This window comes from Chiloscyllium punctatum, chromosome 5, assembly GCF_047496795.1.
Source record: "Chiloscyllium punctatum isolate Juve2018m chromosome 5, sChiPun1.3, whole genome shotgun sequence".
Taxonomy (NCBI): Eukaryota; Metazoa; Chordata; class Chondrichthyes; order Orectolobiformes; family Hemiscylliidae; genus Chiloscyllium; species Chiloscyllium punctatum.
The window spans coordinates 114627205-114653488 of record NC_092743.1 but is presented as its reverse complement, the minus strand read 5'-3'; the positions used below and the strand labels follow the sequence as shown (position 1 = coordinate 114653488).

At 42.7% G+C, this 26284-nt stretch overlaps 1 protein-coding gene across 4 annotated transcripts in view; it reads right to left on the bottom strand.

Moving 5' to 3' along the window:
- The window catches only part of LOC140477367 (upstream-binding protein 1-like), an 84936-nt gene extending 63149 nt beyond the window's left edge, over positions 1 to 21787 (bottom strand). Inside the window, exons 1-2 of one of the 4 annotated variants that reach the window (XM_072571151.1) lie at positions 21196 to 21787; positions 168 to 319 (exon numbers count right to left, since the gene is read on the bottom strand). In XM_072571151.1, coding sequence (XP_072427252.1) covers positions 168 to 319; positions 21196 to 21308 — 265 coding nt within the window. In that variant the 5' untranslated portion in view covers positions 21309 to 21787. The remainder of the gene's footprint in view (positions 1 to 167; positions 320 to 21195) is intronic. The other 3 variants (XM_072571149.1, XM_072571152.1, XM_072571150.1) reach the window with 3 other exon arrangements.
- Between the last annotated feature and the right edge of the window lie 4497 nt (positions 21788 to 26284).

The following is a 26284-nucleotide window of genomic DNA, read 5'->3' as shown; positions in this document are numbered from 1 at the left end:
ACAAAAAGTAGAGAAAGATGCACGTCGTCTGCATTATAGGAGGTTTAATATTTAAAAAGGGGTATTATTCATTGAAAAGGTATAATAAGAATGTTTCCAAGCATTAAGTCAATGAGTTAGGAAGCACACAGACGCAGCATGGTGCTAATCCTCTTTATTAAACATACCTTGGTTCAAGTAGGTGAGAGTTTCATCATGTAGTTTAACAGCAGGGGATGTGGCTGCATACAGCACATACTGGAATGGTGGATGCTTCGTTTCATGCTCAGGAGGGAGGTTCGAATCTTCTTGCTTGAAGATGGGTAGTGCCAAGACATCACTGCAAAATAAGGAAGTAGCATTTTTTTCTACAAAACAGTTTGAAACAAATAGTCTACTTAACAGAACAATGTAATTTCTAACTCCACTTTAGCTTTTGTCACAAAACATTAGAATATGAAAATACAATTTAAACCTAATGCATAATGAAGTTTACAACAGTTTTAAGAGATAGTAAGTTAACACTCTAAAAAGTAATATCATGAAAAACATTCAAGAATGGAATCTTTTTCATTGTTTAACTAATAAGACTTTGTGCATCTGAAGCAGCATTGTAACTTTCAGACTTGATTAGATTAGATTACTTAGTGTGGAAACAGGCCCTTCGGCCCAACAAGTCCACACCGACCCTCCGAAGGGCAACCCACCCAGACCCATTCCCCTACACCTAATACTATTGCCAATTTAGCATGGCCAATTCACCTGACCTGCACATCTTTGGACTGTGGGAGGAAACCCACGCAGACACGGGGAGAATGTGCAAACTCCACACAGAATTGCCCGAGGCAGGAATTGAACCCGGGTCTCTGGCGCTGTGAGGCAACAGTGCTACCCACTGTACCACCCTTAAATAGCAAAAGTAAATTTGATATTTACTTTTCCTGTAACATGAACAAGATCACTTGTGCCTCTAATTTCAGAAGAATGTCACGTTAGCGCATGGACAAACTTTCTACATCACGACCATTAATACCAAGAGTTACACCAAACGGTCTGAATGGTCTAAACACACAAGGCCTGACGTAATGGTTTAGTAAAAGACTCATGTAAAATAATCTTACAAAAGGTGGTGGTAAGTTTGGTTAATTGACCCTCAAATTGGGTACACTGCTCCTGAATAACTGCAATATGACCATAAAAGAGAGGCAATCTTAGTTTCTCTTTCGATTAGTACATTCAACAGGGAGAAAAAGAGGGGGGGGGGGGGGGGCGTGGTGGAAACAAGATAAGGCCATGAAATGGAAAGCAATACAATCACAGACTGGACACTTTGGGATAATATTATTATTAAATACTGATGAACTTTTTTTTAAACAAAGCATTAAAAGGTATGCAACAACTGGATGTGAAGAATCATACTGCACAAAAACAGACCCTTCTGTCAAACCAGGCCATGCTAAACATAAATCCAAAATAAATTAGTCCACCTGCCTGCTCCTGGCCCACATACCTCCGAACCTTTACATTATAATCTACAATTTCTTAGGAAAGAAATCAATATTTGGCAAACCAACTCCATGGAGATCCAGGAACATCCTCTTGCAGCCTGATTGCAGTAAATGCAGGAAGTCAGAACAACTATTTGCAATTAGCAATACCACTAAAGTCCCAAAACAAAATGCAGGAAATCTGAACTAAGCACAAAATGACCACTAGGTCTGGTAGTAAGTGTAGAAAGAAACTGGAAACAATACATCAGTAAACTATCATAACATGAAGTTCTGATGAAAGGTCTTCATCGTGAATCAACTCCTCTTCTTTCCACTGATGTTGACAGAACTACTAAATGTTTATATTTTCAACAATAGAAACTTGCTTGATCCCTTTTCTGCACCCAGGTACAGTAAATGACATTAATCTTAGCAGTTCTGAAGAACTGTCATTGCGGACTCGAAATGTTAACCCAGTTTCTTTTGCAGAGTGTTACCAGACTGTTAACTTTTTCCAACATTGTGTTTGCTTCAGATTTCCAGCACCTACAGTACTTTACTCATAGCAATTTTTCCCTGACCTTGTACATCTTCCCTGAGGCTGAGCTAGAGTTTAATTGAAACTGAAGAACTTAAACGAGTTACAACCATGAAATGCAGGTTTCTAATGGTTATACAAATTGTTTTTATGTTATCCTTTTAATTTATTTTCCACCATCCTGCATCCCAGTTGGTAATCAGCTGCTGTCTCTTTTAGATTAGATATTAGGAACATGACAATGTGTTGTGGAAAGAAATAAAATTAATGAAAAATTTTACTTTAATTTTTCCAGGTTAAGTTTTGAATCGAAATCCCAATAAATGCAAATCCAACATCCACTGTGGGAGTGGGTGCACAAAAAAAACCTATCAACTACAAAATTGTTGAGGGAGCCAAAATCCCAAGACAAAAAAAGAATAAAAAGGAGGCCACATACATCAGGCGAACCAATATTTGTGTACTGGATAGCCAAGGAGGAGAAAGTGAGGACTGCAGATGCTGGAGAACAGAGCTGAAAAATGTGTTGCTGGAAAAGCGCAGCAGGTCAGGCAGCATCCAAGGAGCAGGAGAATCGACGTTTCGGGCATAAGCCCTTCTTCAGGAATGAGGAGGGTGTGCCAAGCAGGCTAAGATAAAAGGTAGGGAGGAGGGACATTGGGAATACGATAGGTGGAAGGAGGTTAAGGTGAGGGTGATAGGCTGGAGAGGGGGTGGGAGAGGTTGGTTAGAAGATTGCAGGTCAAGAAGGCGGTGCTGAGTCAGAAGGTTGGGACTGAGATAAGGTCGGGGGGAGGGGAAAGTGAGGAAGCCGGAGAAATCTGTATTCATCCCTTGTGGTTGGAGGTTTCCTAGGGGGGGAGATAAGAGATGCTCTTCCTCCAGGCGTCTTGTTGCCATGGTCTGGCGATGGAGGAGGCCAAGGACCTGCATGTCCTTGACGGAGTGGGAGGGGGAGTTAAAGTGTTCAGCCACGGGGCGGTTGGGTTGGTTGGTGCGGGTGTCCCAGAGGTGTTCTCAGAAACGTTCCACAAGTAGGCGGCCTGTCTCCCCAAAGTAGAGGAGGCCATATCGGGTGCAGCGGATGCAGTAAATGGTATGTGTGTGGAGGTGGGAAACAGACCCCACCACCAAGGATATATTTCCCTCCCCTTCCCTATGAGCGTTCTGGAACTCCCTCCACGACTCCCTCGTCAGGTCCACATCCCCCACCAACTCAACCTCCACTCCTGGCACCTTCCCCTGCAACCGCAAGAAATGCAAAACTTGCGCCCACACTCCCCCCGCTCCACCCCCACCCAAGGTCCCAAGGGATCCTTCCATATCCGTCACAAATTCACCTGCACCTCCACACACATCATTTACTGCATCCACTGCACCCAATATGGCCTCCTCTACATTGGGGAGACAGGCCACCTACTTGTGGAACATTTCAGAGAACGCCTCTGGGACACCCACACCAACCAACCCAACTGCCCCGTGGCTGAACCCTTTAATTCCCCCTCCTACTCTGCCAAGGACATGCAGGTCCTTGGCCTCCTCCATCGCCAGACCATGGCAACACGACGCCTGGAGGAAGAGCGCCTCATCTTCCGCCTCGGAACCCTCCAACCACAAGGGAGGAATGCAGATTTCCCAGCTTCCTCATTTCCCCTCCCCCGACCTTATCTCAGTCCCAACCCTCAGACTTAGCACCGCCTTCTTGACCTGCAATCTTCTTCCCCGACCTCTCCGCCCCCACCCCCTCACCTTAACCTCCTTCCACCTATCGCATTCCCAACGTCCCTCCCCAGGTCCCTCCTCCCTACCTTTTATCTTAGCCTGCTTGGCACACCCTCCTCATTCCTGAAGAAGGGCTTATGCCCGTATCTGATAGCCAACCACAATTATAGAAACAGCTGAGCAATTATAATTGACTAATATGCACAAAGATTCAAGGTAAAAAAAAGAGTGAAAGCTCCAGCTTTGTGCACATCACCAGCTCTAGATAGCAAATGTACGTGAACAGAAACTGACTCATTATATTGCACCTTGATCATTGACTGCCTCAACCTCAGGCTATGCTTATGAATTCAAAGCCTGCTCTGAACAAACATTGGTGGGAAATTGGATCATGCAAAAAAAAAGCTTCAATATTTAAAATTACAGATTCAGGTTTACAGTCATGTTAGCATTTAAATATACAAAGTAATATGATTCCACATTAAGAAACAGAATATTCTCAGAAACAAGGCAATTGTAAAAGAAAACACAGGTTGAGACATTTTAGGCACATAACTGGAACATTCAAAGAGAAATACAACAGCAAAAAAAGAATTGTTTGATAGATAATAAGCAAAGATTTGGAATAATGGCTCCTGCTTGAGTTCAAGAAGGATAGCAGGTTACCCTAATGGTTAAGACTTGCTTTACCTTCAAAATGCAAAAGATGATTTGAACTTGACACAAGGGAACACAATCTCAAAATGTGCAGATATAACAAGAATTTTAGGTTTGGAAAATAGATGAGTGGAAAGGCAAATAGAAAAATGAAATCTAACCAAGATATGAATATGAAAAAGCAAACGTTTGATAAAGATATACAAAGAATGGAAGTGAACACTAAATGAACAGATGCTGACATGTGCTATTGAAACAAATTCAAGTTCCAAAACTATCATTCATGTGTTATGTCCAGTACAGATATTATTGTTCTAACTTTCAAGACAGTCGCAACCTAATACATCTCTATGACTCTATGACTTTAAAAACTGAACAATGTGAAGAGGTTAGGTAAATTTGGTGATTTTGAGAGACAAAATATTAACTCCAGTCTCAGCACAAATTTTAAGAACTTCACAGAAATAATCAACAATGGGTCAAAAAGGTCTGTACTGTCCCCATCCAACACCATCCCCTTCCACCTGGTCAAGCTTGTCCGAGTTTTGAGCAACATCACCTTTAACTCCTCCCACTTTCAGATCAAAGGTATAGCCATGAGTCTGACCATGGGACCAGTTATGTTCATTTCTTTGTAAGGTTCATGGCACATTCCTTATTCCAATCCTTCTCAGGTCCCTGCCCACAATTCTTTCTCCAGGACATTAATGACATCACTGATGCTGTTTTCCCCATAGTCCAGGACTGTACAATTTTTAAAATCAATTTCACTCCAATTTCCACTGTGCTCTCCCCTTTACTTGGCCCATCTGAATCCTCCATTTCTCAATATCTGTTTCCACTTCTGGGGAGAATTCTACTGAAATCACTTCAAACCTACCGACTCCCAGATTCACCTAGACTATAGATCTTCACAAATGGCTTCCTTTAAAAGACTCATTTTTTCTCCCAGTTTCTTCACCTTCTTCATTCTTATGATGCAGGGGAGGGCCTCAGAAATGTCCATCATTTTCCTCAAGCCAAGATTCACAGCCATGTCTGACCCATTTCCCACAGTTCTGCCCTCAACCCTATCAATCGGGACCCCCAATCCTATCTTCCCAACTCCCCACTACCTGCATGCAAAAGTCACCATTTCCTGTAGGATGTCACTACCAGATATATTTACCCACTCCACACATGTCTGTTTTCCACAGGGACCATTCCATCCATTCCCAAACACCTTCCCACACTCCCAGTGGACTTTCCCGACCAAAGGAAGTGTAAGATCTGCCTCACTTAGTTACTCCCGTTGTCCCATTTCCTCACTCAGTCGAAGCAAAATGCTAAGAGACAGTACAGTTTTACCTCCTTCATCGGGGCGACACGGTAGCTCAGTGGTTAGCACTGCTGCCTCACAGCACCAGAATCCAGGTTCGATTCCAGCCTTGGGCAACTGTCTGTGTGGACTTTGCACATTCTCCCCACGTATGCATGGGTTTCCTCTGGGTGCTCTGGTTTCCTCCCATGATCCAAAGATGGGCAGGTCAGGTGAATTGGCCAATCTAAATTGTCCCTAGTGTTAGGTGCATTAGTCAGAGGGAGTGGGTTACTCTTCAGTGGGTCGGTATGGACTTGTTAGGCTAAAGAGCCTGTTTCCACACTGTAGGGAATCTAATCTAATCTAAAAATCTTTATTCCTGGCCCTGGAGGGAGGGAGAACAATCGCCCAAGTGCACCATGACAAGACTTCACTGTCTTCTCTGGAACAGCAGTTTCTCAAATGAACTGGAGAGTTATTTTACAGGGAGAAGCATCCAGATAAGGCAACATGCATGTTAATTAGGTGACCGTTACAATGTGTATCAATAGAAGGGAGAAAGCCCTTTACTGTTATACAATGACTGTTCTTAACCTTGTTAACTGGATACATACAATGGATACTTTTCACCTTGTTACATTCTGAATGCTACCTCATCTTGTTAAATTGCTCTACATAATAAATCCTTTTCCACCTTGTTAACCCATTACCCTTGCCTGCAGTGCCCTATTGTTAACTAAGTTCTAATCAGATCTGAGTCATACTCAGCTGAACCTCTCAATTCACAAAACTCAGTTTAACTATTTCCCTGCCTGCTTATATTCTATACACATTCTCACTCTCTCCTCACTATCCCTAGTCCCTAGAAACACCTTCTAGGTAAAATCGTGATTCACTGAACTTCACGATATCTAGTCTGTATTTGCTGTTCACAACAAGATGTCCTCTACACTGGGGAGACAAAACAGAAACAGGTTGATTGCTTTGCGTCACACACTGTCCACAAACACGACCCTGAGCTTCTGATGGCCTATGACTTCACCATCCCACCGTGGTTGTTGGACGTTATTTGTGTCCCAGGTCTGCTGCAAGACTCCTGCCTTCAGGACTCCATATTGAGTTCCACAAATTTTAACAGTGTGAACATCTTCTTCCATATTTTTCAAAACACCCCCACACTCTTGGTCCTTCCACAATATAGGCAAAAATGAATACTGCAGATGCAGGACATTACAGTCAAGGTTAAAACAGAAAAAGCAGAGCAGGACAGGAAGCATCCAAGGAACAGGAAAATTGACGATGACTGCATCTGCGCCACCTCGTGTTCCCATGAGAAGGTTAAACAGTTCAGAGTCAGAGATGTACAGCATGGAAACAGACCCTTCGGTCCAACCCGTCCATGCCGACCAGATATCCCAACCCAATCTAGTCCCAGCTGCCAGCGCCCGGCCCATATCCCTCCAAACCCTTCCTATTCGTATACCCATCCAAATGCCTCTTAAATGTTGCAATTGTACCAGCCTCCACCACATCCTCTGGCAGCTCATTCCCTACATGTACCACCCTCTGCGTTAAAAAGTTGCCCGTTAGGTCCCTTTTATATCTTTCCCCTCTCACCCTAAACCTATGCCCTCTAGTTCTGGACTCCCCGACTCCAGGGAAAAGACTGTCTATTTATCGTTTCCAGGCCTTTCATAGAGGTTTACAAAATTATAAGGTCACCCCTCAGCCTCCAAAGCTCCAGGGAAAACAGCCCCAGCCTGTTCAGCCTCTCCCTGTAGCTCAGATCCTCCAACCCTGGCAACATCCTTGTAAATCTTTTCTGAACCCTTTCAAGTTTCACACCATCTTTCCAATAGGAAGGAGACCAGAATTGCATGCAATATTCCAACAGTGGTCTCACCAATGTCCTGTACAGCTGCAACATGACCTCCCAACTCCTATACTCAATACTCTGACCAATAAACAAAAGCATACCAAACGCCTTCTTCACTACCCTATCTACCTGAAACTCCACTTTCAAGGAGCTATGAACCTGCACTCCAAGGTCTCTTTGTTCAGCAACACTCTCTAGGACCTTACCATTAAGTGTACAAGTCCTGCTAAGATTTGCTTTCCCAAAATGCAGCACCTCGCATTTATCTGAATTAAACTCCATCTAGAACTTCTCAGCCCATTAGCCCATCTGGTCCAGATCCTGTTGTAATCTGAGGTAACCCTCTTCGCTGTCCACTACATCTCCAATTTTGGGGTCATCTGAAAACTTACTAGCTGTACCTCTTATGCTCGTAACCAAATCATTTATGTAAATGACAAAAAGTAGAGGACACAGCACCGATCCTTGTGATACTCCACTGGTCACAGGCCTCCAGCCTGAAAACCAACCCTCCACCACCACCCTGTCTTCTACCTTTGAGCCAGTTCTGTATCCAAATGGCTAGCTCTCCCTGTATTCCACGAGATCAAGCCTTGCTAATCAGTCTCCCATGGGGAACCTTGTCGAACGCCTTACTGAAGTCCATAAAAATCACATCTACTGCTCTGCCCTCAGTCCTCTTTGTTACTTCTTCAAAAAACTCAATCAAGTTTGAGAGACATGATTTCCCACGCACAAAGCCATGTTGACTATCCCGAATCAGTCCTTGCCTTTCCAAATACACGTACATCCTGTCCCTCAGGATTCCTCCAACAACTTGCCCATCACCGGAGGTCAGGCTCACTGGTCTATAGTTCCCTGGCTTGTCTTTACCGCCCTTCGTAAACAGTGGCACCACGTTTGCCAACCTCCAATGTTCCGGCACCTCACTTGTGACTATCAATGATACAAATATCTCAAAAGGCCCAGCAATACTTCTCTAGCTTCCCACAGTTCTCGGGTACACCTGATCAGGTCCTGGGGATTTTTCCACCTTAAACCGTTTCAAGACATCCATCACTTCCTCCTCTAATCTGGACATTTTGCAAGATGTCACCATCTGTTTCCCTACAGTCTATATCTTCCATATCCTTTCCACAGTAAATACTGATGCAAAATATTCATTTAATATCTCCCCCATTTCCTGTGGTTCCACACAAAGGCTGCCTTGCTGATCTTTGAGGGGTCCTATTCTCTCCCGAGTTACCCTTTTGTCCTTAATATATTCGTAAAACTCCTATGGATTCTCCTTAATTCTATTTGCCAAAGACATCTCATGTCCCCATTTTGCCCTCATGATTTCCCTCTTAAGTATACTCCTACTTTCTTTATACTCTAAGGATTTACTCTATCTATCCTGTCTGTACCTAACATATGCTTCCTTCTTTTTCTTAACCAAACCCTCAATTTCTTTCATCATCATGCATTCCCTATACCTACCAGCCATCTCTTTCACCCTGACAGGAATATACTTTCTCTGGATTCTTGTTATCTCATTTCTGAAGGCTTCCCATTTTCTTGCCGTCCCTTTCCTTGAGAACATCTGCCTCCAATCAGCTTTTGAAAAATCTTGCCTAATACGGCCAAAATTGGCCTTTCTCCAATTTCGACCTTCAACTTTTAGATCTGGTCTATCTTTTTCCATCACTATTTTAAAACGAATAGAATTATGGTCGCTGGCCCCAAAGTGCTCCCCCCCACTGACACCTCAGTCACCTGCCCTGCCTTATTTCCCCAAGAGTAGGTCAAGTTTTGCACCTTCTCTAGTAGGTACATCCACATACTGAATCAGAAAGTTGTCTTGTACACACTTAAAGTCCTCTCCATCTAAACCTTTAACACTATGGCAGCCCCAGTCGATGTTTGGAAAGTTAAAATCCCCTACCATAACTACCCTATTATTCTTACAGATAGCTGAGATCTCCTTACAAGTTTGTTTCTCAATTTCCCTCTGACTATTGGGGGGTGTATAATACAATCCCAATAAGGTGATCATCCCTTTCTTATCTCTCAGTTTCACCCAAATAACTTCCCTGGATGTATTTCCGGGAATATCCTCCCTCCGCACAGCTGTAATGCTATCCCTTATCAAAAATGCCACTCCCCCTCCTCTTTTGCCTCCCTTTCTCTCCTTCCTGTAGCATTTGTATCCTGGAACATTCAGCTGCCAGTCCTGCCCATCCCTGAGCCATGTTTCCATACTTGCTATGATATCCCAATCCCATGTTCCTAACCATGCCCTGAGTTCATCTGCCTTCCCTATTAGGCCCCTTGCATTGAAATAAATGCAGTTTAATTTATTAGTCCTACCTTGTCCCTGCCTGCTTGACTCACTTCTGTTCTCAGATCGATCTCTTTTTTCACTATCTCCCTGGGTCCCCCCACCTTACTAGTTTAAATCCTCCCAAGCAGTTCTAGCAAATTTCCCTGCCAGTATATTAGTGCCCTTCCAATTTAGGTGCAATCCGTCCTTCTTGTACAGGTCACTTCTACCCCAAAAGAGATTCCAATGATCCAAAAATGTGAATCCTTCTCCCATGTACCAGCTCCTCAGCCATGCATTCATCTGCTCTATCCTCCTATTCCTGCCCTCACTAGCTCGTAGCACTGGGAGTAAGCCAGATATTATTACCCTTGAGGACCTCCTTTTAAAATTTCTACCTAACTCTCTAATCTCCCTTCAGAGTCTCAACCTTCTCCCTTCCAATGGGGACAATGACCTCCTGCTAGCCCCTCTCCCCCGTGAGAACATTCGGCACCTTCTGAGGCATCCTTGATCCTGGCACCAGGGAAACAACAGACCATTCTGCTTTTTCTCTGCTGGCCACAGAAACGTCTGTCTGTACCTCTGACTACAGAATCCCCAAACATAATTGATCTCTTGGAAGCCGACGTATCCCTCGTTGCATTAGAGCCAGTCTCAATACCAGAAACTTGGCTGTTTGTTCTACGTTCCCCTGAGAATCCATCACCCCCTACATTTTCCAAAACAGCATACCTGTTTGAAATGGGTATATCCACAAAAGTCTCCTGCCCTAGGTGCCTACCTCTCCTACCCTTCCTGGAGTTAAATCATCTATGTGACTGTATCGGAGACATTCCCCACTTCCTATAACTGCCATCCATCACATACTGTTGCTGTTGCAAATTCCTCATCGCTTGTATCTGTCTCTCCAACCAATCCACTCGATCTGATGAGATTCGCATCCAACAGCATTTATGGCAGATATAATCTGCAGTAACCCTTAAACTCTCTTTAAATTCCCACATCTGACAAGTAGCACATATCACTGCAAAGGCCATTTTTGCTCCTTCACAATATACAGACCCAGAAAATAACACCGTCTTATTCCTCTACAAACACTGCCCCAGGTTAAATTAAGAGTTATGGCTTATATTTTAAGTTTAATCAAGAGACTTCTCTCCAAAAACATATAATCAAGAAAGAATCCACTATACCCACTACTGCAGCCTCTCTCTTGGACAGACTTAAAACATCAATTAACTTATCTGATTCTGTGCTGTGAATTCGCCCAACAGTTCCTCCAAGATTAGTTGTGAATTTCACTGTTTGTTAATTTTCCCAGATGCACTCCGATGTCCAGCAATACACGAAAACAAACAGCAAAGGTGGTAACTGTGCAGGTTCTCTCTCTCTCTCTCTCTCTCTCTTTCCCCCCTGCACAGTCCTCACCATGTGCTTCCTTTGTCTGCTCTTCTCCCTTTTAAACTGCTATTGTTTTGACTTTTTTTTTCGCCAAAGTTCCAAAACAATGCAACAGCATATAAAACAGTAATTGCTGCTTCTGGAATTAGAGGAAATCACCTCCAACACCTAAAATACCTCAAAAAAAAAAGGAGCAGCTCTTACAGCCAGAAATTGTTCCCATCCTCCATCTTCAACACATTCCACCTAGACCGCGAATTCACCTGGACCATCTCTGACACCTCTCTCCCCTTCCTCAACATCTCCATCTCCATCAACAGTAACTGACTCAACACTGACATTTTCTACAAACCCAACTCCCACAGATACCTGAATTACACCTCCTCCCACCCTGCAAAAATGCTATCCCTTATTCCCAATTCCTCCGCCTCCGCCACATCTGCTCCCAGGAACAATTCCACCATAGAATACACCAAATGGCCTCCTTCTTTAAAGGCAATTTCCCCTCCCACATGGTTGAGGATGTCCTCCAGCACATCTCATTGACACTCCACACCTCCGCCCTCGAACCCCACCCCTCCAACCGCAATAAGGACAGAATCCCCTGGTCCTCACCTTTCACCCCACCAACCTCCATATACATCGCAAGTCCACCATTTCTGCCACCTACAAAAGGACCCCTACAGAGATATATTTCCCTCCCTATTCTTACCTGCTTTCTGTAAAGACCATTCACTCTGCAACTACCTCGTCAGGTCCACACCCCTAACAACCCACCCTCCTCTCCTGACACCTTCCCCTGCCACTGCAGGAATTGCAAAAGCTGCACCCGCCTCTCCTCCGCCCAAGGCCCCAAAAAAGCCTTCCACATCCCAAGTTTCACCTGCACTTTCACAAGACATTTACTGTATCCGTCGATCACTATGCGGTCTCCTCTAAATTGGGGACATAGGACACCTAATCGCAGAGCGCTTCAGAGAACATCCCTGGGACACCTGCACCAATCAAGCCCATCTCCCCATGGCCGAACATTTCAACTTCCTCTCCCACACTGCCGAGGACATGCAGATTCTGGGCCTCCTCCATCACCACTCCCTTACCACCTGACAGTTTGAGGAAGAACACCTCATCTTCCCCCTCTGAACCCTTCAACCCGATGGCATTAATGTGGATTTCACCAGTTTCCTCATTTCCCCTTCCCCCACCATACCCCAGTTCCAAACTTCCAGCTCAGCACCGCCCTCATGACCTGTCACATCTATCAATCTTCCTTCCCACCTATCTGCTCCACCTTCCCCTCTGACTTGTCACCTTTACCCCTATCTCCATCCACCTATTGCACTCTCAGCTACACCCCCCCACAACTTGTCTCTCCACCCTAGAGGCTTGCAGTCTCATTCCTGATGAAGAGCTTTTGCGTGAAATGTCAATTTTCCTGCTCCTCGGATGCTGCCTGACCTGCTGTGCATTTCCAGTACCTTTCATAATATAGGCTAACTCCATCAAAGCCAAACTATTTCTACCTGATAACGGTCTGAATCATCAGCTTTCCTTTTTCCTAGCCTGGATAAGGACACCAGATACATTCCACCATCTTCAAGTTCACCAGTCTGATTTGGATATATACCACTGTTCCTTCACTGTTGTTGGGTGAAAACCCTGGAATTTTGACCTCCCTAAGGGAACTGTAGGTCAAAACTACAGTATGTGGGCAGAAGTGGTTCCAGAAGGAAGTTCACCAACACCATCTCATGAACAACTAGCCAGCAATATCCACATGTCATGAGTGAATAACAACTCCAAGGACGAAAGGAGTAAAACAAGCTATCACTATTACCTGTATTTTATCTACCTAACTGCTGTTCTCTCTCTCTGACTCAAACTATCACATTTCTCCTCTCTCTGGAGAGTCACTGAATCCAAAATATTAACTGCCCTCTCTCCACAGATGCTACTAGACCTGCTGAGTTTCTCTACCAATCTATTTCTGACAGTGGTGGAATCCTGTTCCTTGAATAGGCATTCACAACACAAAACAAATTGCAAGGTTGTACTTCTTTTAACAACAGAAATTCATTGAAATTCAGAAATCAATAGCACTCCCCTACCCCACCCCCAAAACTCCCTCTCCCCTGCAGAGAAATCAGTTTACCAAAATCAGGTGTTAACATCTAATCATTTTCCATTATACTATAATGACTTCTAACTTTAAATAATTTATGTGAATAATAGATACATTGTTCATCTGATTAATACACATTACTCACTAACGAGTCAAAAACAGTGTGGAGGTCATGAGGACTAGCAGGACCATTCTTTGAACCAGGAGACACAGCAGAAGAACCAGCAACCCAGCAGTATGACTAACCTATTTTTAATTTAGACGATTCACCTCCATAGAAACGTTGTTATAATCTTGTTTGACAATGCAGAAACTTAAATTTTCAACTCATCTCCAAAAACACAAGAAATCAATTCAGATATGGAATGTGTGCATCTTAAAGGACAATTTTAACTCTTGGGTCCCTTCTAGGTATTCTGTACAATCCAGTTGCATACTTTGTTCTCTAGAGTCCAACTGTGCGTGCACATACATGCATGCCTCAGTCCGAGAGAAGCAATAAGTTTTTCTTCAGAGTGTTGTATGCATTCAACTTTTCTTCTGATTTAATATACCTGGCAGCCTGACTCAAGTCTATTATTAAAAGTTGAAATACTCAAAAGGAGGGGGTAAAACAGATCTTGTTGCAGACAACCAAGAGGTGAGAAGAAAATGGGAATGTTGTCTCAACATTTTCAATCTGTAACATTTCAAAGTACAAACTTTGAAATCTTCAAAAAAGGTTAAGCCACATTGAACACGTGACGGAATGAATGATGTCCAAATTTGTGCAAAATGTATACAGTACTGTGGCAGTTCTGAATGCCCTTATAATGAAGGCTCTAAAGCCATAAAGAACACAAAATGTTGGTTCACCAAGAAAATGCTAGATACATTGAAATATATTCAAGGGGTTAATCAATGTATATTCATGAATCATTTTCACTAGGAAGTAAATATCCAATTGGAGATGTATTTCTAATTTTGAAAGTATGATGGCTTTTGACAGTAAGTCAATGTAGTCCATCGTGACAAGGAACCTTTAATTCAAAATTGCTGTTTCCAATAAGGATAGTGGATATGATAAATATATTTATAGAGAAATATTGAAACATGAACTGCTTTGGCACAGTGAACAGTGGAGGATAAAATATTCTGACAGTCAAGGAAATAAGGCTATATAAGTGAGAATCCTGCTACCACACAATTACTCACTTCGATAAACTTTAATAGTTCTCCAGAGACACTGGCAATCCAAGATTTAGCATTTACAATTTGAGTGTTAAATGTTGTTCTTTAAATTTAAATTCTTTAAATTGATTCCAACTTCAAAGTGTTAAACGTGCATCGTATTTGGAGTTTTGTTCTCTCATTCAAAAAATAAAAATTAGAGCAGTTTTATTTTTAAAAAACTTTATAATTTTCACAAATATGTTTCAGATAAATCTAAACCAGTTCAAGTGATAGTAAAGCACAGAAATGGACCCTTCTGCCAACCAGATATTCTGAATTATTCTAGTCCTATTTGTCAGCATTTGGCCCATATCCCTCTAAACTCTTCCTATTCATACAGATGGTAGATGCGTTTTAAATCCTGTAATTGTACCAGCCTCCACCACTTTTGCTAGCACCTCATTCCATACACACACCACCCTGTGCATGAAAAGACTGCCCCTTAGGTCCCTTTTAAATCTTTCCCCTCTCACCTTAATCCTATGACCACTACTTTTGGGCTCACCTACTTGGAGAAAAGACCTTGGCTACTCACCATACCCATGTCCCTCAATTTTGTAAACTTTGACAAGATTACCTCCCATACTCTGACACTGCAGGGAAAATAGCCTCGGTCTATTTAGCCTCCCCCATAACTCAAATCCTGCAACCCTGGCAACATCTTTGTAAAGGTGGTAAAAACAATGACTGCAGATGCTGGAAACCAGATTCTGGATTAGTGGTGCTGGAAGAGCACAGCAGTTCAGGCAGCATCCAAGTAGCTTCGAAATCGACGTTTCGGGCAAAAGCCCTTCATCAGGAATAAAGGCAGTGAGCCTGAAGTGTGGAGAGATAAGCTAGAGGAGGGTGGGGGTGGGGAAAAAGTAGCATAGAGTACAATGGGTGAGTGGGGGAGGAGATGAAGGTGATAGGTCAAGGAGGCGAGGGTGGAGTGGATAGGTGGAAAAGAAGATAGGCAGGTCAGACGAGTTATGGGGACAGTTACTGACCTGGAAGTTAGGAACTAGGGTTAGGTGGGGGAAAGGGAAATGAGGAAGCTGTTGAAGTCCACATTGATGCCCTGGGGTTGAAGTGTTCCGAGGCGGAAGATGAGGCGTTCTTCCTCCAGGCGTCTGGTGGTGAGGGAGCGGCGGTGAAGGAGGCCCAGGACCTCCATGTCCTCGGCAGAGTGGGAGGGGGAGTTGAAATGTTGGGCCACGGGGCGGTGTGCTTGATTGGTGCGGGTGTCCCGGAGATGTTCCCTAAAGCGTTCTGCTAGGAGGCGCCCAGTCTCCCCAATGTAGAGGAGACCGCATCGGGAGCGACGGATACAATAAATGATATTAGGGGATGTGCAAGTAAAACTTTGATGGATATGGAAGGCTCCTTTAGGGCCTTGGATAGAGGTGAGGGAGGGAGGTGTGGGCGCAGGTTTTATAGTTCCTGCGGTGGCTGGGGAAAGTGCCAGGATTGAAGGGTGGGTTGTTTGGTGGCGTGGACCTGACCAGGTAGTCACGGAGGAAACGGTCTTTGCGGAAAAATTCAATTCAAGTTCCTCCACCTATAATGGGATTCGAACCTGGATCTCCAGCTCAGTAACTGTCCCCATAACTTGTCTGGACTTGTCCTACCTGCCTATCTCCTTTTCCACCTATCCACTCCACCCTCTCCTCCTTGACCTATCACCTTCATCCCCTCCCCCACTCACCCATTGTACTCTATGCTCCTTTCTCCCCACCCCCACCCTCCTCTAGCTTATCTCTCCACGTTTCAGGCTCACTGCCTTTATTCCTGATGAAGGGCTTTTGCCCGAAACGTCGATTTCGAAGCTACTTGGATGCTGCCTGAACTGCTGTGCTCTTCCAGCACCACTAATCCAGAACATCTTTGTAAATCTTTCCTATAGCAGGGAGACCAGAATTGCACTCAGTATTCCAAAAGTGGTCTAACCAATGCCCTATACAGCCAGCACATGACATTCCAACTCCTATACCCAATGCACTAACCAATAAAGGCAAGCTTACCAAACGTATTCTTTATTGTCCTGTCTACCTTTGACTCCAATTTAAAGGAACTATAAACGTTTACTCAAGATTTCTCTGTTCGGCGACACTCCCCAGGACCTTCCCATTCAGTGTACAAATCCTTTCCAAGTTTGCCTTTACTAAAATGTAGCACCTCATTTATTTAAATTAAACTCCATCTGCCACTCCTTGGCCCATTTGATAAAAGGCTTTTTTTGCTGTCCATTACACCACCAATTTTGCTGTCACCTGCAAACTTATAACCATTCCTCCTATGTTCACATCCAAATCACTGATTCTTGTGGCACACCACTGGTCACAGGCCTCCTGTCTGAAAAGCAATCCACCACCACACTATCTCCAAACTTAAAGCCAATTTTGTATCCAAATAGCTAGCTCTTCCCTGTAATCCATGTGATCTAACCTTGCTAATCAGTCTACCATACAGAACCTCGTTGAACAGCTTACTGAAGTCCATATAAACAACCTTCACTGCTTTGCCATCAATCTTCTTTGTCACTTCAAAAAACTCAATCAAGTTTATGAGACATGATTTCCCACACACAAAACTATCTTGACTATCCCTAATCAGTCCTTGCTTTTCAGGATACATATAAATATTGTCCCCGAGAACGCCCTCCAACATCTAACCCATGACTGATGTCATGTTCACTGGTCTACAGCTCCCTAGCTTTTCCTCATTACCTTTCTTAAATAATGGCACCATCCCAGCCAACCTCCAGTCTTCCAGCACTTCATCTATGGCTACCAATACAAATATCTCAGCAAAGGGCCCAGCAACCACGTCCCTAGCTGCACACCAAGTTCTATGGTAAACCCGATCACGATCCAGGGATTTGTCTACCTTTATGCATTTTAAGATATCCAGCACCACCACCTCCGATTTGGACAGTTTAAGATGTTGCTATTTATTTCCAAGTTCTCTCGCTTCCATATCTTTTCCCACAGTAAATACTGATGCAAAATTTTCATTTAAAATCTCACCCATCTGCCACTCCACACGTGGGCAGCCTTGTTTATCTTTAGGGGGGCCCTGTTCTCTCCCTACTTACTCTTTTGTCCTTAATGTATGTATAAAATCCCTTAGTTTTGGTAGATAAGGTTATGGAGAAGCCTATCTCATGTAGCCTTTTTGCCGTCCTGATTTCCCCCAAGTGTACTCCTATTATCCTTATACTAATCTAGGAATTCAATCAATCACTGTTGTCTATACCTAACATAAGTTTCCTTTTTTTCCTAACCCAGAGCGTCACTTTCTCTAGTCATCCAGCATTCCCTACACCTTTCAATCTTGTCTTTTACCCTAAGAGAGGCACACTATCTCTGTACTCTCGTTATTTCATTTTTGAAGGTTTTCCACTTTCCAACCACCTCTTTATTTGCAAATATCCATGCCCAATTTTTAAACGTTTCTTGCCTAATAGCATCAAAAAAGGCCTTCCTAAAATTTAGAGCTCTAACTTTTAAATTAGGTCTATCCTTTTCCATAACTATCTTAAAACTAATAAAAATATGACACAATCATGGCCTTCTTAATTTAGGATTATATCAAACCCAATGTCCTCTGGCTACAGCAAAATATTGCAGATATTGGAAATCTGAAATAAAAACAAGTTTGACAAATTTGAAAAATTTAGAGTGCAGGCAACCTGCAAGTGCCACAACCACAGAACTAGCTTCAACTCTACTTACCGAGTCTACCTATGCAAGCAACCTCAAACTGTTCAACTACAAAAGCTACCTGAGTGAAGAGAGAAACTGTTAACATTTCAAGTCTAAATGTAAAATCTTGGAGCAAATTACTGCAGATGCTGGAATCTGTACACAAAACAAAAAAATGCTGGAGATCACAGTAGGTTGAGTCTAGAGGACTCTTCAGAGCTCTGACAAAAGCAAAATACTCGTTCTGACAACTGGTGACCACAGAATTGACCACATGGCCTTCACTGCTGCAATGACTCAATGATTAAGAGACATATAGAAGGACTTAGAAGGGTTAGGGACTAAGCAGCTAAAGAACTTCAAATGGTGGAATTATTCACGAATGATCAAAAAATCAGAACGATCCTGGACAGCTGAAGAGTAGAGGGCCAAATATTATTTTGAATAAATAAAGACTGCCAAAACTTACAGCACAGAAGGCTATGCACATTTCTGTGCATTTCACTCAAAAAAACTTGCATACAAGTTCAGCAGGTAGTAGGGAAGGCAAAAGGATAAAAGGGTATAAAAATAAGAAAGTCTTGTTCAAACTCAGTACAGCTGAAATATTGAACAGTTTTCATCCCCTCAAAAGGAAGTATATACTGGTATCGAAAGCTGTCCAGAGACGGTTCATTATGGAGGGACTGTCTCGTGAGGAGAGGCCGAGTAAGGTGGGGCCTGTATTACTGGAATTTAAACAAATAGAGATATGACCTTCTTGGAACATGCCAGTTCCTTAGGGGATTTGACAGATGGAATGTAGAAAGGTGGCTTCCCTTTTGTGGAACAGTCTAGTACCAGATGGCATAATCTCAGAATAAAAGGGTCACCCTTTTGAGACAGAGCTGAGGTATTTCTTCTCTCTCAGGATAGTGAATCTGAGGGATTCTTTACCAAAGAGGGCTGTTGAGGCTGGGTCATTAAAAATAACCAAGGGGCTTGATGGATTGAATTGCCCATTTCTGCTTTTTTGTCTTAGATTGGAGATATGGAGGAATATAGAATTGAAGAATTTGCAAATTGAGGTTTTATTCAATCGGATTTAGATGTAGGTTGGTGAACACTGGGGAGACACGTACTTTGTTGGACAGAATTAGGACATGAAGCAGCCTGAAGGGCTTATACTCGAAATGTTGAATCTCCTGCTCCTCAGATGCTGCCTGACCTGCTGTGTTTTTCCAGTGCCACACTTTTTGACTCTGATCCCCAACATCTGCAGTCCTCACTTTCTCCCAGAATTAAGCTATGAGCAAAGTGCATGAATAATATCAAGTTCATGAAGCATAGAACATGAAACACCAACCAGGGGCATTTGAATAATTAAGACTAGACACACTACAGACATCATGAAGATATCAGTAGATAAACTCATACTGCCATGCTAAGTAGGAGAGGCAAACTTTGTGATGGTGCAGATATACAGGTGAAGCTCCACTTTAGGGTAAGACAGGCAGGTTCAGCCTCAGTTGACAAAAAGAGGAACACAGTAAAAAATGCTACTTTGGCCCCCAATATTTAAGTGGAAATTATTTAAAGAACACATTATTTCCACAAAATAAGCATTTTGAAGGGTTATTTATGAATTTATGCTTAATAAAATTAATGCATCACTGTAGCCAAATCAGAAGCTCCATTTCAGTGCCAAACTCCTAAAATCATTATCTGAAGCTTACTATTGCAAACTATGCAGCAACTATCTAGCCACAGTATAAAGGGCTCTAATATAACAATAACCTAATAACTTGAGTATCAATAGCCACTACATAAAAAGGATGCAAAGTAAGAGATAACAAGAAAAGACAATTTCATATAATTTCAGTAAATGATCTTTCACCCATTTTCTCAACCTTGGCCTTTACATACTCCAGAAAGATAAATTCTTTAAAAATATCTAGTAGACAGCACTTCTCTTGAAAAAACACATACTTCTACTGAGGACCCTGAAACCAGTGTTGTCATCACATTTGAGCACAGTGACTTAGTGTCAGTACTTAAAGCAATTATACTACATTGTGTCTACACCTTTCTCATGAAGCCTCTGAAATGCCTTGGGATATTATTCTACATAAAAGCATGACATAATGGAAGTTGTTTTGTTGGTGGGATGTTCTTAATTCCTTGTCCAAATTGTTTCTACCACTATCACCCACAACATCCTTTACTTATTGAGCTCAAAACGCTCTCAACAGATGCGCAGAACAGCAAAATCCACAAACTGCAAAGTAAAATAATGTGACCTTAAAATTTCATGTATGGTACATTGGCTGAAATTCTTGAGGCAGTACCACACATAAAGCAAGCCTTGTGAAGAGGAAGGATTAGGAACACATCAAAAACTAACAAAGAAAAGCTGGAAATGTTGAAATCAATTTCAATTCTTAAAATGTTAACCCTTTTTGGCTAAATCATTGATGACAGAGGTGGTGCTGTAGATTTCTTGCAATTTTTGAAAAATTAAATCTTTTTCAGAAAGGACAATGATAGCAATTTGCATTTTAAAACATTACAATCCGACTCATTACCTTTAAACTTACTTCAACTAGTCAATAACTATACAATGTCCAGACATAGAGATGAAAGCTGACTTCCTGCAAAGTACCAACATGAAAACAATGAAAGTGTCCGTGAAATGACCAACAATCCAAGGAAAGCAACATATTATGAAGATCCAAATACATGTGCACCCTCTTCTAAACAGCGGAGCACAGCCTGTCTGGCAAAGGCGACCTTAAAGCTATCGATGTCAGCGTACATCTCATTAGTACTGTGAAACAAAAGGCATCGAAGATTAGAATAAATATCCAATCTGCACGCAAGCAGCCCCCACCATCAACATCCCAATTCTTTGGGCCCTTTGCTACTCACCTCATGCTATAAGCACCAGATCCAAGCTCCTGTCCAATACCAGATAAACTGGAGTCGAAATCGTGCACGAGCCCAGACTCAATGGCTTCGTCCATCTTCAGTACCCAGGCCATGGTCAGTGGAGGTGGCAAAGGCCGGGCTGGCCCAGGCCTTTACGCTCTGGGGGGTAAGGGGAGTGAGAGGGCGCTTGCAGGCGGCGGTGGCGCGCACGCTCTCCACTCCCCCCGCCTCTCAGTCCCGGTTGCTAGGAGGCGGCCTGTCCTCGCTATCGTGCTCTCCAAGATTAGGCCCTGCTCACACGACCATGGCAACACTTCAGATCCAGATATAGTTGCCGTCTCTTGCCCCTCTTCGTCAAAACGTAACGCCGGCAGATGTTGCAAGAAACACGCTTTCTCTCAGCTAGGAACTCACGCACAGCCCGGCCACGCACTAATCCTGAGGCTACCTCCTCCGCTTCGGTTTCTCACCAGTTCCGGCACAAACATGGCCACTCACCTCCAACGAGCCAACCGAGCCAACGCGCGCATAACGTCACGAACTGTCGATCCAACGGCGCGCTCGCGCGGGATGGGCAGGGCACGGAGGTGAGTGTGGCGCGCGGACCTTGTCTGACTGACAGCACCAATAGATGAATCAAAGCAAGGATATCCGCCCACACCTCCGGCAGCTGTCCAATAGCGCGCAGGATCCAGCGACGGTTGCTCCGTTGATTGACGCGCAGTGCAGAACGGAGAGCGGCCAGCCCGTTGTGAAAAAAACTGGTGCTGCAGGAACGAGGCGGAGCGTGATCGAATTCGTTCGGCCAATTTGTCAGGTGTGAATTAACAAACCGTTAGGAAACGCTCACTTCGACGATGGCGTTATCTCACTACAGAGATAAAGCAGAGAACGTGGTCGGTCAGTCAGCATCAGAACGAAAAAGGTGAAAGCAGCTGTTGGACTCTAATCCTTTTTTCGCAGATGCTGCATGACTGGTTGGGCTTTTAATATTTTAATGTCAGATTTCCTGTTGTGGATTTTCGAGTCAGAGTTGTCATCGGACAGAAGGAAGCTCATTCGGCCTCTTCTGTCTGAAGACAATTCATCTGATGAAAATGTCCCATCTTTTCCCTGTATCCGTGCATGTACTTTTTCAATTATATATAATCGAAAACACATTGAGCTTCTAACACATATTGAGCTTTTATCATTTAAAATCTTAGCCATTCGCTTGGTGAATTTTTTTTTTCCTAATTTCTCCTTTTTTTTCCAGTTAGTCTTCAATCTGTGGTTCTCATTCTGGATCCTTCCACCAATGGAACAATTTCTTCATTTCTAGTGTCCTTAGAGTCATGGAGATGTACAGCACGGAAACAGACCCTTTGGTCCAACACGCCCATGCCGACCAGATATCCCAACTCAACCTAGTCCAACCTGCCAGTACCTGGCCCATATTCCTCCAAACCCATCCTATTTATATACCCATCCAGATACCTTTTAAATGTTACAATTGTACTAGCCTGCACCACTTCCTCTGGCATCTCATTCCATACACGTACCACCCTCTGAGTGAAAACGTCGCCCCTTAGGTCTCTTTTATATCTTTCTCCTCTCACACTAAACCTTTGCCTTCTAGTTCTGGACTTCCCCATTCCATGAAAAGGACTTTGCCTATTTATCCTATACATGCCCCTCATGATTTTATAAACCTCTAAGGTCACCCCTCAGCCTCCGACACGCCAGCCTATCCAACCTCTCCCTATAGCTCAAATCCTCCAACCCTGGCAACATCCTTGTAAATCTTTTCTGAACCCTTTCAAGTTTCACACCATCTTTCCAATAGGAAGGAGACCAGAATTGCATGCAATATTCCAACAGTGGCCTAACCAATGTCTTGTACAGCCGCTACATGACCTCCCAACTCCTGTACTCAATACTCTGACCAATAAAAGAAAGCATGCCAAACACCTTCCTCACTATCCTATCTATCTGTGACTCCACTTTCAAGGAGCTATGAACCTGCACTCCAAGGTCTCTTTATTCAGCAACACTCCCTAGGACCTTACCATTAAGTGTATAAGTCCTGCTAAGATTTGCTTTCCCAAAATGCAGCACCTCACATTTATCTAAATTAAACTCCATCTGCCACTTCTCAGCCCATTGGCCCATCTGATCAAGACCCTGTTGAAATCTGAGGTAACCTTCTTCGTTGTCCACTACGTCTCCAATTTTGGTGTCATCAGCAAACTTACTAACTATACCTCTTATGCTCACATCCAAATCATTTATGTAAATGATGAAAAGTAGTGGACTCAGCACCGATCCTTGTGGCACTCCACTGGTCACAGGCCTCCAAAAACAACCCTCCACCACCACTCTCTGTCTTCTATCTTTGAGCCAGTTCTGTATCTAAATGGCTAGTTCTCCCTATATTCCATGAGATCTAACCTTGCTAATCAGTCTTCCATGGGGAACCTTGTTGAATGCCTTACTGAAGTCCACATAGACCATGTCTACCACTCTGCCGTCATCAATCCTCTGTCTTCTCAACCTCTATTCTCCAAGGAAAATTGTCCCAACTTCTCCAGTTAACCCACCTAACTAAAATATTGATAGGGCTGTGGACTTTTACCATCAGTTTCTGGAAAGCTAAGATTTATTTTCTTGCTTATGGTACTAAGTCAAAGGCTGGTCGTTGCAATTGGCCTGCCTAATAAAAGAACATACATCAGTAATACCAACTCCATCCCATGGATCATAACACAAGCTCATAAAAATATGGTGATTTATTTTAAAAATCATGAGTTACCATTTTTTAAAACATATATCAATGTAAATTTACAGCTGATTTCTAAACCTTGGTAGTTCATATAATCTCAACAGGGCTTTGAAATACTTTACGAAGACTTTTTAAAAGCAAGGTTTCCCTCCCACGACAATCAGATTAGGTTTGAAAATAAAATTAATTAAAATAAAAGAGGTTTAGGGAGCATTTAGAAAAATCAAAAGGAGTGGAGAGAACTGAAGCGACCAGGACTATAATGGCTTAATGGAAGTGTGGGTCGTCAACGGTGAAAAAGTTTTAAAAGCTCGGTGTTTGAATATTGGAACAGGATTGCAAGAATTTAAGTAGTAGATCAAACATTTAAAATCATCAGACTAGGATTTCTGCTATCTCCGAGCAGAAGGGAGAGAGAAGGGGGATGCTAGCCCTCTGACCCCTCAGCTCAGTTTCACTTGTTCCCCTGAGGATCAGTAGTTTTTTTTGAAAAAGGGTAACCTGTTGGCATTGGTAGGCTGATCAGTGGTGCACTTCTGTCTCCCTAACTAAATGTCATTAGAAAAATAGTGCAATTTCGCAGCTCTCTTGAGAGTGAGGCTGGATTGTCTGAAAAAAAATTCTCTTTCTGTTGGGCAATTTACCTGTCTCAATTATGAAAATAGCCGATGACCAGACAGACATAAATATATTTATCATCAACTCTAATGACAGATTACAAGCCTGTTAAATATATGAAAACCAGGAAGTCTCGCTGTAAAAAGGCTAGCCTTGCTCAATTGAAAATGTCAAAAAATGTTCTTAATAAGTAACAGTTTAGGTCTTAGAAGAAAATCAGCAGATCAGCCATGACAGTTGAATGGCGAACAGGCTCAAGGAAATGAATGACCTATTCTTGTTTTAATATTCCTACAAACACTTCCATATGTTTAAATGGGTGTGTCTACTGGAAATGCAGAGCAGCTGGATTTTTCTCTCCAACGTAAATCTGAGTGCCGTTTACTTCTAAATTGTTCACAATTTAAACAAGGTGAGCGATTGTCACCCCAAAAAATAATACTTCGTGAATCTGAAAAAAATTGAAATCAATTGGGGATACTATGGTTCCTGGATTATCACAAGTTTAGAAGCAGGAAATTCGTGTCGAATTTATTTCAGTGAAACATTATATTTATCGATATATATGTATATTTGTTTATATGAAAAGTAGTTTTGGAGATTGCATTAAATATAAAACGCCCAAAATTCTGATCCTGATGTAATTCGAGCGAGAGGTTTAATTGCTGTAAAATTGTCAGTACACTTACTAAAGCAATTGCCCGAATAGGTATAAGAACAGCATTGTTTTTTAACAGTACGCGATTATGTTAACTAGCAATAGATATGCAAAATCGATTTAAAATTACCGAGCTGTTCAAAATTGCGACTGCGATTGTGAAAATTCAAAGAGACTTAAAAAGCTAATGAGTTTCCGGATAGTTTGCAGATGTGGAAAGGTTACAGTTTTGAACTTTAACTGATTTACATGTCCAGTACTAAATCCGCCCCAGAGGTGTTGAGTTGGAGAGAAATGCAATAATCACTGAAAAACACTTGTCGAGATTACTAAACTTGCGATTAAGTAGAGTGTGTTTAATTCTGTCTATCTTAACCATTGATTTAACATTTGTTTTAACTCCTTTTAACATTTGATTTAAGATTGATATGTTATTTCTGCACCCATCCGCATTTTATTCCGGGCAAAGTTCCTTCAGATCCGTTATGACAGGTCTGAACTGTGCACAGAAGCTGCTCTGTGTTTGCAGCATTCTCGAACAATTTATTTTCGTTCCTAGCACCTGTTAGAACCAAAACGTGAAACCGTATGCTTTTCTGCAAGTCAGTATAAATGTTTTCCAAACCTAGTTTGGTCTTGTTTTAGAGGAATGAAAAGTGAGTGTGAAAATTTAAGATAATATGCTAATAAATGTTAAATTTCCGGAGAAAAGTGCTGAACCAACAGTCCGCATTAGTGAAGTTAACCAGCGCTTGAAAGAAAACTTCGTTCGCTCGCTAAAATAACACAATGAACTGCAGGTGCTGGAAATCTGAAATAATCAAAAACAGAAATTGTTGGAGAATATCCAGCACATATGACAGCATCTACGGAGAGAAAGCAGTGTCACTGGATCCGAAACGTTAACTCTGTTTTCTTCCATAGATACTGCCAGACCTGCTGAGTTCCTCTAGCAATTTCTGTTTTTGTCAGTTAGCTCGCGTTCTTCTAGTAAGTGGATTGTTCGGTTCAGGGTGAAGCACGACCTCTGATGTCTCTGTAGAACAAGGCGG